Here is a 13,153-nt window from a genome sequence, read left to right on the forward strand (position 1 = left end):
TATCATATCCACTTTGGAAGACAGTTTCGTGTAAAGTTAAATTTAGATTAGCCACATGACCTAACAACTCAAATCCAAGGTTTTTACCTAAGAGAAATGGAAACATTGTCACACAAAGACTTGGAAGCAAATGTTTATGGCAGCTGTATTCATAACAGCTGAAACAAAACAAAATTGAAAACAAGCCAAATGTTCATCACTTGGTGAGTGGATTAACAAATTGTGGTATGGCCATTCAACGGAATACTAGTTAGCAACAGAAAGGGACAAATTGCTGGACAAAATGCAACAACTTGAATGAATCTCAAAGTAAGCAAAAGAAACCAGTCACAAAAGGGTACATATCATATTATTCCATTTATATACGAAATTCTGGGAGAGGCAAAGCTATAGAAATAGAAATCAGATTGGTGGTTGTTAGGGATTGGGATGGGGCACGGGATAGACTGTGGGCTGGCACAAGGGAACTTTGTAGGGCAGTAGAAATGCTCTGTGTCTTAAATGTGGTGGCAGTTACTAGTTTGTCAAAATTCACTGGGCTGTAGGTATACTTTAAAGAAATGAATTTTATCTGATTGAATTATTTGACTGAATTTACCTGTCTGAATTAAGCTTGATTTAAAAAAAGAAAAGCAATGAAGAAAAAGAAAGGAAGAAAAAGAAGCAGAAACCAAAGCATATATATTCCCAGGTGGTTCAGATGGTAAAGTGTCTGCCTGCAATGTGGGAGACCCGGGTTTGATCCCTAGGTCAAGAAGAGCCCCTGGAGAAGGCAATGGCACCCCACTCCAGTACTCTTGCCCTGGAAAATTCCATGGACAGAGGAGCCTGGTAGGCTATAGTCCACGGGGTTGCAAAGAGTCAGACACAACTGAGGGACTTCACTTCACTTTATATACACACACACACACACACATACATACACATACGTATATATATGTATATATGGAATTTTCTGCACCAGATGGTGAATTAATTTTAAATTTTGATAGATAAGGTTTAATCATCCTCCAAAATGGATATGCCAACTTACACCTCCACCACTAGAATCTGAGAGTGCCTGTTTCCCCACACTCTGGCACGAATGGATATAATCAATTTTTTTAAAAGGTCTATTTGATGGTGAAAAAACCTATGATCCTTTCTATTTCAGTCATGCACTGTTAAGATCTTGTCCTAATCAGTCTCTCCACTTGCAGTCTTTTCTCTCTCCAAATCATCTTATATATTGTTAATTGAGTAATCCTTCTTGTGTTTAGTTGTAATACTATCTCAAAAAAATCATTAATGATACCCCAATTGCTTACAAAGTTAAGTCTAGACCTTTTAGCCAGGTGTTTGAGTCCTTAGTCTATCCCAGCTTCTCTACTAAGTTTCTGTCTTATCATTTTTAGTAGAAAGTTGGACTCAAACTTCTAGCTCAATGATTCTTACCCCCTCCGGCTTTATTGAGGTGTAACTGACATATAACAAGGTATAAGTTGAAGGTGCACAAAGTGATAATTTGATGCTTAGATATATAGTGAAATGTTTACTACAATAAGGTTAACACAACTTTCATCTCACATAATTACTATTTTGTTATGTTAAGACTATTAAAGCTCTGTGCTCACAACTTTAAACTATTATTGATTACAACCACTTTGCCAAACACTAGATCCCTGGAACTACTCATCTTTTAACTGAAAGTCTGTACTCTCTGACCAACGTCTCCCCATTTCCCTCAGTCCTTGGTAACCACCACTCTACTCTGTTTCTATGAGCTCCATGTTTTTAGATTCCACAAATAAATGAGATCATACAGTATTTGTCTTTCTTTATTTCACTTAGTATAATGCCTGTAAGATCTATCCATGTTGTTGCAAATAACAGGATTTCCTTCTTTGTCATGGCTAAATAATAGTTGTGTGTGTGTGTGTGATTACTTTACCATTCACCTGTTGATGAGTGCTTAGGTGGTTTCCACGTTGGGTCTTAGTTTTGACACGCGGGCTCTCTAGTTGTGTCTTGCAGGGTTAGCTGAGCCATTGCAGGTGATGTCTTATTCCCCAACCAGGGATTGAACCCACATCCCCTGCACTGAAGGTGGATTCTTTTTAAAATTTTTTAAAATGTTTGGCTGTACTGAGTCTTCCTTGCTGCTCTGTTTTCTCTAGTTGGGGCGAGCAGGGGCTACTCTCCAGTTGTGGTGCAGGGGCTTCTCAGTGCCGTGGCTTCTCTTTTTGGGTAGCACGGGCTGTAGGGCTTGAGGGCTTCAGAAGTTGCAGCTCACAAGCTCTAGAGCTTGGCTTGGTAGTCATGGCAAATGGGCTTATTTGCTCCTTGGCATGTGGGATCTTCCCTGACCAGGGATCAAACCCCTGTCCCCAGCATTGGCAGGCGGATTCTCAACCACTGGACCACCAGGAAGTCCTGGAAGATGGATTCTTAACCCCTGAATCATCAGGGAAGTCCCCAAACATTGAGTTTTATGCCTTCAGAGATGGGAAACTACGGGACACTAGGAATCTCATTTTCCTTAGAGAGTTGGTGACCTTGCCTCATTCCTATTGAAGTTGCAATGTCTATTTCCAATTGATGTTGATCCTTTCTTAATGTCTGGGCAAATATTTCATTTTTCTCGAATTGACTCGCAACTTGTGAGGGCACCTCCTTTCCCTCACACCCTGTCTTCTAGGGTAGGTGGAAGCCTCCTGGAGGCTAGGGCAAGATCTGAAAAGTTGAACCTCTTCACTGGGCAGGTGGATTCTCTGATTCAAATCAACAAATGGAAAACAAGGGTTGACTGGTGCTATGGGCAGTGCTAACAGGATGACATCATCTTTGAATTTCCTATTAATTTGGCTGGAGACACAAAGCATAAATTCATAAAAGATAACATTAACAGGACAAGACAATTTAAGAATCACCCAAGGCAGGGGTCTGTGGTCAAATGAGGTGAAATCAGAAAATGAAGATCTAGGGATGATATCCAAGGACCAGACGTGCATGGATATCAGTATCTCCATTTGAGCACTAACCTGCAGATTAGGAGCTGGAAGTAAGGTTTGCAAAGCTCCTTATCTATGAAGAGTGGTGATGTTGTGGCTCAGATGGTAAAGCATCTGTCTACAATGTGGGAGACCCGGGTTTGAGCCCTGGGTTGGGAAGATCCCCTGGAGAAGGAAATGGAAATCCACTCCAGTACTATTGCCTGGAAAATCCCATGGACAGAGGAGCCTGGTAGGCTACAGTCTATGGGGTCACAAAGAGTCAGACACGACTGAGCGACTTCACTTTCACTTTATCTATGAAGGGAGGTGATCAGGTGCTAAGAACAAGGACTGTTTATGATAAGGAGGGATTAAAACGTACAAAACCAAATAGGAGTATCAACAAAAGTTATCTTTAACCTTTATTCTCAATTATCTTTCTCCCAATCTTTAGTATATGTGCTGCCGAAGCACTCAAATATCCTCCTCGAAACTAACAGGTAGGTACTTATAGGTAGGTACCTCAGCCTTATTCTGAGCAAGGGCTATTATTGATTCTCCAATACTCTGACCACCAGACAGGAAGCCTAGTTGGGCTGGAGCTGCAAGGCTGGGCTTAGCAGGGAAAGCGGACTGGAAAGCAACCTGCATCCTTTGCGGGTGATTCACATTCTCCACAGTTCATTGTAGTTTCCTGGGGCAATACACAGTGTCCCCAACTCACACCTTTCATAATCTGACTGGGGCAAGCATTCCAACAGGACGCCAAGATCCAAAACTGTCAATTCCGCGTTCCAAGACCTTTAGTCCATGGGGCGTCCGCGGAGTTAGACCCTCCGCAGGCTCAGCAGGCACCAGACAAATGTTAACTCATATCCTCGCTTTTCTGATCCTCGCACCCAGTCCGAACAATCCTCTGACATTCTCTTCCCCTCCCAAGACCACTGCTTTCTCTAAGAGAGACTGGGCGTGCGTGATTCTCTCCCCAGTCAGTTCAGTTCAGTCGCTCAGTCGTGTGCGACTCTTTGTGACCCCATGGACTGCAGCACGCCAGGCCTCCCTGTCCATCACCAACTCCCGGAGTTTACCATAACCCATGTCCATTGAGTCGGTGATGCCATCCAACCATCTCATCCTCTGTCGTCCCCTTCTCCTCCCGCCTTCAATCTTTCCCAGCATCAGGGTCTTTTCAAATGAGTCAGCTCTTCGCATCAGGTGGCCAAAGTATTGGAGTTTCAGCTTTAGCATCAGTCCTTCCAAAGAACACTCAGGACTCATCTCCTTCAGAATGGACTGGTTGGATCTCCTGGCAGTCGAAGGGACTTTCAAGAGTCTTCAACACCACAGTTCAAAAGCATCGATTCTTCGGCGTTCTGCTTCAATTCGATTCTGTAGGCGCCTCCTGCAGGCCTACTACGTGCGAGATTTGCGGGCTTCCCGGGCGCAGAGCGTCCTGTCTGTTCGTTTCCCAGTCACCTGGTCCCGAGGCAAGACCTGCAGGCGGGAGACAGGATGGGTAGGGCTGTGCGCGCGCTTTCCTCTACTGCACGTCGGACTCTTGGAAACGGGCCGCCGATTTCGCCTTCGTTCTGTCCCCGCTGCAGCCCCGAAGGCTGTCCTACCAACGCAGGAGCCCTACTCACACCTGCTGCCCCGCACCGACTGGAGCCAGAGGAGGAGCAAGAGGCCCGTCGCGCTCGCGCGGGCCAGGTTTTCCGGCTCTGACCCCTCCTCGCGGCTCCCCCTCCCTCCGTGCGCCCCCGAGGGGCTGGACGCCGGGCCACCAGGGCGGCGGGACCCGGGGTTCGGTGCGGGTCCGGGCGGCGCCAACCGCCGCCTGGTCCCAGGCCTCCCGCGTCCCGCGCGTCCCCTCCCAGGAGGCGGATCCCGGGGGCGGGCCGGGCCCGGGCCTTGCGCCGCGCAGCCCCCGCGCGCCCGCGCCCGCCGCCTGGCCGCCCCTCAGGCAGGTTCCCGGCCGGCCGGGAGGTGGTGCTCGCCTCCCCGCGCCCGGGCCCGCGCGTTGCCGGGCAGCGCCTCGGAGGCTCCGAAGGGGGCGGAGCGGCGAGGCCGGCGTGCGGCTGGCAGCCCCCGTCCGTCCGCGGTTCCGGCCCCCGGCCCGCCCCCGCTTCGCCGGCCTCTCTCCGCGCCGGTGCGCGGCGTCCCGTCCAAGCCGCCGCCGCCGCAGCGGCCGCCCCTCCCGGGCCTGAGAGCGCAGAGCCGCGAGGCCGGGCCGGGGCGCCGGCCGGGACTGCCGGGGGCGCGGCGCCGACGCCGAGGCGCGGCCATGGAGGGGAAGACCCGCGCCGGGGTCGCGCTGGTCCCGGGGCCGAGCGGCCGCGGGCCTTCCGCCCGCCGCGCCCGCCGCCGCCGCCGCCGCCGCTCGGGGCTGCTGCTCCCCGGCCTCTGGCTGCTACTGCTGGCCCGGCCAACCTCGTGCGCCCCAGGTAAGCTCCGCGGAGACCCTCCGGCGCGACCCTGCCTTTCCTTTATCGCTGCTCTTTTCAAAATCCGGCTCTCCCCGCCCATCCTCTTTTATTCTCCACCGCTCCCTCGCCCTCCTTTATGGAGATGCTTTTCCATTCTCGTTGGGCCCAGCAGATAAAGGCACTGAAAAAATAATACGAAAAAGCAAGCAGATTCTGGCCAGTCTTGCCAAAAAGTCTGCAAAGCTTATTCTGCTATCCACGGAGCCCGAGGCGGGTCTGGCGGCTTCATCTCAGAATGTGTCTTTATTTTTCCCTGCAAAACGCAGGCACTGAAATTGTAATGCATGGCTGTATGAATGTGGTTACAGCAAATTTGAGGAAATACTTGATGGTCGGGGCTAAAGGGTACATTCGGTGTGTGTGCTTTAAAACAGTGTTGCATTACTCTGGGTGGCCCTGCGTCCCCCAGATGCAGGCAGCTGGCCGTGTCCCCCAGTGCACCAGGACACAAAGAACATTCAAAGAATATCTCTTGGAAAGCGCCCTGGCCATGGATCTTTCCAGGGAAATAGCTATTGCTGTTACTTCTGCAAAGGCATTAGTACAATAGAGTGTGAAAATATTGTGATTCTTAAGTGTCAGGGCATGAAAGGAGTAAGGGTTGTTTATAATAGAGGCAGTTTACTGACTGTTAGTCAGCGTGGAATTAAGAGGCATGATTTATGAAGAAGCATGTGGGCGGGTTTTGTTGTTGAGGAAATGATTTAATTCATATTGCTCCTCTGAAATGTTTATTTGTCCACCCTGAGCATACACGCAGGATGGTCTGCAAACCATCTCTGAGCTGACATGATGCAAGCCGGTGATTGCCCTAGCGCGTGCTCGTGCGCGTGCACACACAGACACACACAGAAACAGACACACACACACAAGCGCGCACACGCACGACCACTTTGGGGGCAGGAAAGGTGGAGTGAGCAGTGTGCAGAGCGGCTGCACGCTGAACAAAACCAGAAAGCTGTGGAAGCAACTCCAAACCCTCCCTTCTGGTGGGAGCAGTGCCAGAGGACCGCCAAGTGGCTCTGGGAGGAAATGGAACACGTTTGAAGGTGTCCCTGGACCTCACTGTCGGAATTATAACCAGTGCCACATAGAGGATGGGACACAAAAGCACAGGAAGGGACTTGAGGGATCACAGACTGGAACTGCTTCTCTTACTGAAGAGGAAATTGACACATAACTGACTTGCTCAAGGTCACAGGCTAGTTGGTGCAGAGTCCTCTGCTTTCCATTCGCCTTATGGCGCTTAACCTGTGAACTTAGGCACACCTGAGACCACCTCATAGCTTTCCCATAGCTGGGTGGAACCCTGCTCAGGGAGCCACAGCAGAACCAGGGGGACAAAATGGGTCTCTTTCAGGCATTTGAAAGAGACAGTGTTGCCTGACCCAGTGCCTCAGCTCTCAGTCTTGCTCCAGTGTGTTCTAGCCTGTGTGTCCAGAGAAATGGAGATCCTAGGTTTTTTTGTGAGAAGAGGCAATCATGAAGTGGGCTCTTGGCTTTAGTCAAGCAGTAAAGCCCATCTGATACTAATGGATTCATCTGCTATGGGACATGGCAAACTGATTGTTTCCAATTACTGAGTGCGTCCTGTGTGCCAGGTGCCACATTTTACATACACGATCTGATACGCTGTGAGTTAGGCATTGTTATCCCCATTTTACAGATGAGAATACTAAGGCTGCAGGAGTTTGGGTTAGTTTGACTCCAGACTCCATGTACAGTAACCTCTGTACAGCTTCCTCATGTGAATATGGCCATCTGGATGTGCTGTAGATGTTGTGAGTAATACAAGTAATTCTCTTGATAAATTTAAAGTAAATGGAGCTGTTTGTACTGTCCCTCCATAATTTTCTCTTCTCTAGTCTTTTCCTGTTCCCCGTAACCTCCAATGCAAACATTAAACGCGGAGACTTGAAAGTCGTTTTATTTCCGCTCTAGAGCCAACATCACGGAAGCAGAGACTTCATCCTTTCTCTGGTTGGTGTATTGGGCCCCTCTGGTTTGCACAGCTGCTTCTAGGCTTTGTCATAGGATGGGAACTGAAGAAGGGGAGGACACGGTGCCTGTCCTCAGGGATCCTGTTGGGACCCAAAGCAGCTCATAAGCAAGAGCAGACTCCACGTGGGCTGTCCCCGGGCAGGAAAGGCAGCAAGGGAAACAGCTTCCCAGGGAAGATCTCTTAAAAGGTGGCACCGATCCTCTGGAAGGCTGAGAGAGTGATAGTGGCAGAGGGTGGCTTTCTAATGTAGGACACCTGGGCATGGTGAGTGGCATGTGACCCCGAGGAGATGCTGCGTTTCAGTTGTTTGGCCCACGTCTTTCTCTGTGCCACTAGGACCCTCGGGCTTCTCGTCCTGAGTGTTGTATTTTCCCCACTGGAGTGGGGCTGGAGGAGGCTATGCCAAACCCTGCTGTGCTGGTTCTCTTTCTGAAGAGTAAGTGGCATTAGAAAGTGTGGTGTCTTTCTCCTGCCTTGGGTCTCCTAGGTTAGGCACTTGTTCCTTCTGTGGCTGCCTATAGACTCTCTCCTCCTTCCACAGGTTTGTCTTTCATTGGTAACTTTGTTAAATGGAGTCCGCTCTCCAGTTATCCCCATATTTCAGTCTTTACGTAAATTTCTGTGTCTTATTGATTTCTTGTCTATATCTGTTTCATTCAGCATTTTGAATGTGCTTTTTTTTTTTTGGTTCGTTTAAACATTTATAAGTTTGGTCTTGATGGTTCACTGTTGTGGAAACAAGTTGTAATGCTTTGGACTTGTTTTTGAATGGAGTGCTTTAGGAATCCTACATCCATGATGTAAAAGGAAAAGATTGTACCCCATTTCTTCATTTTATTCAGGGGTAAGTCTTTCTTAAGATAATAGTTATTATAAAATTGAAACTTTGAAAATTATTGGAAGGTACAGATAACAGGTATCCTTAATCCCACAACCTATAGCCAACTCTGTAAATAACTTTGTCTTTGTTAACATTAAAAAAAAATTGAATTTATGTATTTACTTTTTTCACTCAATATTTAACTTAAGTATTTCTCTATTCATGAAATATTGTTTGAAAACACAGTTTCCATCCTAATAATTTACTCAATTATCCTTTTATTATTTCCAGCTTTTTTTTTTCCTGTTATAAATAACGCTGTAATGAATAGGTATGTAGGTAAGGCTTTGTCTAGATTTCTTTGTGTATGGGCTCTTTTCCCCACTTAGAATACATTTCCAGAAGGGAAATTAGACTATAGTTTAGATCTAAATCCACCAGCCTGGATCTTTGCATATTTTGTTTGGTGTGCTGGGTGTCTAATACGTGTCTCAGTAGGTGGTTGTTAAAGGAATCAGCTTCTCATGTAAAACTGTAATGCTGAAATTACCCCAAGCAGTCTATGCAGTTTACTGTTTGACTTCATCACCGCCAGCATTATTACTTTTAAAACTCTTGTTAAATTTGTAACACATTACTTTAATTTTTTATTACTTTTGAGTTGAATATTTTTTGTTTATTTTGTAGTTGTAGTCTGTGAATTTTCTGTTTTTGCTTATTTATCCATGATATATACGTATAGTTTAGTCACTAAGTCGTGTCTGACTCTTTTGTGACCCTGTGGACTGTAGCCCGCCAGGCTCCTCTGTCCTTGGAATTTCTCAGGCAAGAATACTGGAGTGGATTTCCATTTCTAGGGAATCTTCCCGACCCAGAAATCCAGCCCTCATCTCTGATATCAGCAGGCGGATTCTTTATCACTGAGCCACCTGGGAAGCCCAATATATATGTCAGTTCAGTTCAGTTCAGTCGCTCACTTGTGTCCGACTCTTTGCGACCCCATGAATTGCAGCACGCCAGGTCTCCCTGTCCATCACCAACTCCCGGAGTCCACCCAAACTCACGTCCATTGAGTCAGTGATGCCATCCAATCATCTCATTCTCTGTTGTCCCCTTCTCCTCCTGCCCCCAATCCCTCCCAGCATCAGGGTCTTTTCCAATGAGTCAACTCTTCGCATGAGGTGGCCAAAGTACTGGAGTTTCAGCTTTAGCATCATTCCTTCCAAAGAACACCCAGGACTGATCTCCTTTAGAATGGACTGGAGAGATCCAAGGGACTCTCAAGAGTCTTCTCCAACATCACAGTTCAATAGCATCAATTCTTCAGCGCTCAGCTTTCTTTACAGTCCAACTTTCATATCCATACATGACTATTGGAAAAACTATAGCCTTGACTAGACGGACCTTTGTTGGCAAAGTAATGTCTCTGCCTTTGAATATGCTGTCTAGGTTGGTCATAACTTTCCTTCCAAGCAGTAAGCGTCTTTTAATTTCATGGCTGCAATATATATGTATATACACATATATATGTAAATTTTTTTAAAGGATAGCAACTGTTTTTCCCCCTCCTTTTTGTTGTATTCTCCCCCTCCTAATGGATTTTCCTTTAAATTTTATATAGTCTTGAAATTTTTGATTATTTTGGTTAGCAAAATCTGCCATTTTATTTTTCATTGCATGTATGCCTAATGGCATGTTAACTTTTTATCTTACTTAATGCACTGTTTTATTAAATAATGAGCATTTTCAGTTGAATATTTGCTATACTTCTTGAGTGGTGTAGTAGCCTATAAACGAAGACTTAGATAAATGTTCCGAAGGTGTGATGCCTGGACCCCCTGCATCATCATCATCCTTTGGGGACTTAGGGGTGCTTGTTAAGAATTTAGATTTCTGCGGCTCTCCCTTCACCTACATCAGAATCTTTGGTGTTAGTAACTGGGAATCTTCCTTTTTTAACAAGTTCACAGCTTATTTTTAGGCACTTTGACCTTTGGAACTGCCAATCCAGACACCATAAACCCCTAGTTGAAAGTTGATCGCATATGGGGTATATTCCACTTAATATCTTGCAACTGTCTTTTCACTGTTAGAACAATTGATTTAAAACCACGACGTTGAAACTGTTTGGGATTCTATCTTGTTTGCTTGGTTGTCTCTGGGTTGAGAATCAAAGGGCATGGAGGACATCATTTTAAATCCTCACCTCCCCAGCCCCTTGGGAACAGCTGCTGCAGTCTTTGTCAGGAAATGCCTCATTTAATCCTGAAAACAGAACCCAGCCAGGGGTTGTGAAAAGTCACGGGGGACCTGGGAGCCACAGGTTTTTCTCTCAGTGCCCTGGGTGCTAGAGGCAGCTAATTACTGTAATTATAATTACACTAGGTTGATTTTCCCAGCTAGAAAGATGCTGTTCTCACTGATCTAATTTGTTTCCAAGTTGTGACCACCCACCTTTCATCTGCGGGCTTGCAGTGACATGATTTCTCTTTCATGTGCTTAGGCAGCATGATTTGTTGGAAAGCACACCGAACTGTGAGTTAGCTAACCTGAGTGTGCTCTTCTCAGCCGATGACTTGCCGTGTGACTGTGGACAGGTTACCCTGTTCTGGGTTATCCCATCAGTGTAAGAAGGGGTCGCTGAGATGATCTCTGAGTACCCTTTAGCTCTTATGTTTCAGGTCCACAGGTTGGATGCCTTGGGATGCATGTATTATAGCAACTGTCCTGCTTCTACCAAATGTCTGTGTCACCATCTCACCGTCCTGTAGATGTTCTAGCCCAGTGACCTACCGAAGGCCATTGTGTTCAGTTCTTCTTAAAAAAAAAAAAATACTCTTCCCTCCTGCATCCCCACCCCCAGGACACCCACTGTGTTAATTTTCTCATAAGCCCCAGCATCCTAGGTGCCTACTCCCACCCCAGCTCATAAACCTCCTAACAGAATACAGGCTGTGGACTCAGACTTGGGGGATCTTGAGAAAAACAGGAGGCCCTACAGACGCAAGGAGGGCAGGAGGTGACCAGATTTGCCACTTATTGACTTCATGGAGTTGATGGAGATTTTGAAAACATATATAAGCTTCATAGGTTATGTTCATGGGCATCATGGAAGAATCAGTAAAGCAGTCGTTGAAAATTTAAGAATGAGTAGAAGCACATAGAATCCCCAGTGGCTTCAGACGGTAAAGCATCTGCCTACAATGTGGGAGACCCGGGTTTGATCCCTGGGTCGGGAAGATCCCCTGGAGAAGGAAATGGCAACCCACTCCAGTACTCTTGCCTGGAAAATCCCATGGACGAAGGAGCCTGGTAGGCTACAGTCCACAGGCTCGCAAAGAGTTGGACAGGACTGAGCACATAGAAGGATATTTCTGAAGGATATTTCTCCAAAGTGAAGAAGTTCCTTTGGGCAGGCAGGCTTAAAATAGCTCATGTAGGAGAGAAATAATAATGGGAGAAGGAACTGGAGGGGACTGGTGGGAGGGAAGCCTGAAGCGACGGGAGATAGCGGTGGTGTTGCCAGGGCACATGTGATGGCGTTTGTCCTGTAGCATCTGACAGGCCGTGTGGGGCCAGGGGAGGTGGGCAGTTGGCTTGAGCCAGGGTGGGGAATCTTGGGCAGATGTGGTCAAGAGCCAAGGGGAGTGGGGGGATTTGTGAAGACATGGTCTGGTGGTGGGGTGCAGAGTCTGGGCTGGGTGAGGAAGGAAGGGGAGGAGGAGGGGAGAAGGACTGAGAAGGGGAGTCCGGGGAGATCCCAGATAGCAGCGAGGTGGGAGGTGGGCTGGAGGGATGGCGGTTTCAGAGGTGAATCGGCACTGGTGTTGGTCTTGGTTAAGGGTGTGGGGTGTGGCTGCAGGGATCGGTTGTTGGAGTGGACTGTGAATGCAGGCTCTGGGTGAATCCTCTGTAGGTGCCAGATTCGCCAGGAGTGAGGTGAGAGAACCGGGAGCTGGGCACTGAGTACTCAGTGAATGAAGGGCTGTGACCTCCGGGGCCGGGGAGGAAGCGGCCCTTTAGTCTCTCCACCCCTCTCTCCATCACCACTGCCCCTGTCCATGCTCCCGTCCTCTTTTCCCCCGTTACTACTCTGGCTCCAGCCAGTTCATCTCCCCACTTCAGCTGGAGGTCCTTGTGGAAACCAGTCTGCTCAGGTCACATCATCACTTTCTCGCTGAAACACCTGGGGGGGCCTTGTCCGATTTCATGCTCCTTCAAGTCCAAGTCCACAGCCTGGGCGCTCAGGATGAGGCTTGTGACAGGGGTGGGAACAGGGATGTAGGAGGGGGGCGCTCACGAGAACGTGCACACGGTGGGTGCAGGGTCTCCAGAACGATTGTGCTGGAAAGGGCCAACGAGAGGGGGAAGTGACAGGATCTGACGCCTGAGGGTCGCCCTCCTCAGATTCTCCGTGGTTTCAACCTCGGGATGCACTTGAGGATGACTGGCTGGCTGGGGGAGGGGGAGGGAGGTGGGGGGGGGGAAGCCGAGTCCTGCTTTGGGGGGTCCTGGTTTCTTTGGGGCATGAAGTGGGCAGCAAGTTAGCAGAAAGCGAAGAAGGGGCAGGTAGGGGCCCCCGAGTGCCGGTGAGGAGGGGCTGGCCTGGAAGAGGAGATGGATGGTGCTGGAAAGGGTGATGAGGGTAGCAGCGAAGGCTCCCGGGCTTTGGGGGGGACGCAGGGGAGAGTGGAGGAGAGCTGGAGCTAGGTGGTGGGGGGACAGCGGTGGGCTGAGGAGCGGGTGACCGTTCCTGGGGATGGCGGACGATGACCTCTGCTGAGAAGAAGGCGGGTATGAGAGGGGACAGCGAGTGTGAGGAAATAACGCTGGTTTGTGGTGGGAAGCCGAGAGGAGTAGAGTGGACGGATTT

At 48.3% G+C, this 13,153-nt stretch overlaps 1 protein-coding gene across 1 annotated transcript in view; it reads left to right on the forward strand.

Annotated features, from left to right (window-relative positions):
- Positions 1-3,417: 3,417 nt before the first annotated feature.
- KIAA1549 (KIAA1549 ortholog) overlaps positions 3,418-13,153 on the forward strand; it is a 126,329-nt gene continuing 116,593 nt past the window's right edge. Inside the window, exon 1 of the mRNA XM_070369200.1 lies at positions 3,418-5,416. Within this exon, the coding sequence (XP_070225301.1) occupies positions 4,069-5,416 (1,348 nt within the window). The 5' untranslated portion in view covers positions 3,418-4,068. The remainder of the gene's footprint in view (positions 5,417-13,153) is intronic.

This window comes from Bos mutus, chromosome 4 (assembly GCF_027580195.1).
Source record: "Bos mutus isolate GX-2022 chromosome 4, NWIPB_WYAK_1.1, whole genome shotgun sequence".
In the NCBI taxonomy this organism is placed as follows: domain Eukaryota; kingdom Metazoa; phylum Chordata; class Mammalia; order Artiodactyla; family Bovidae; genus Bos; species Bos mutus.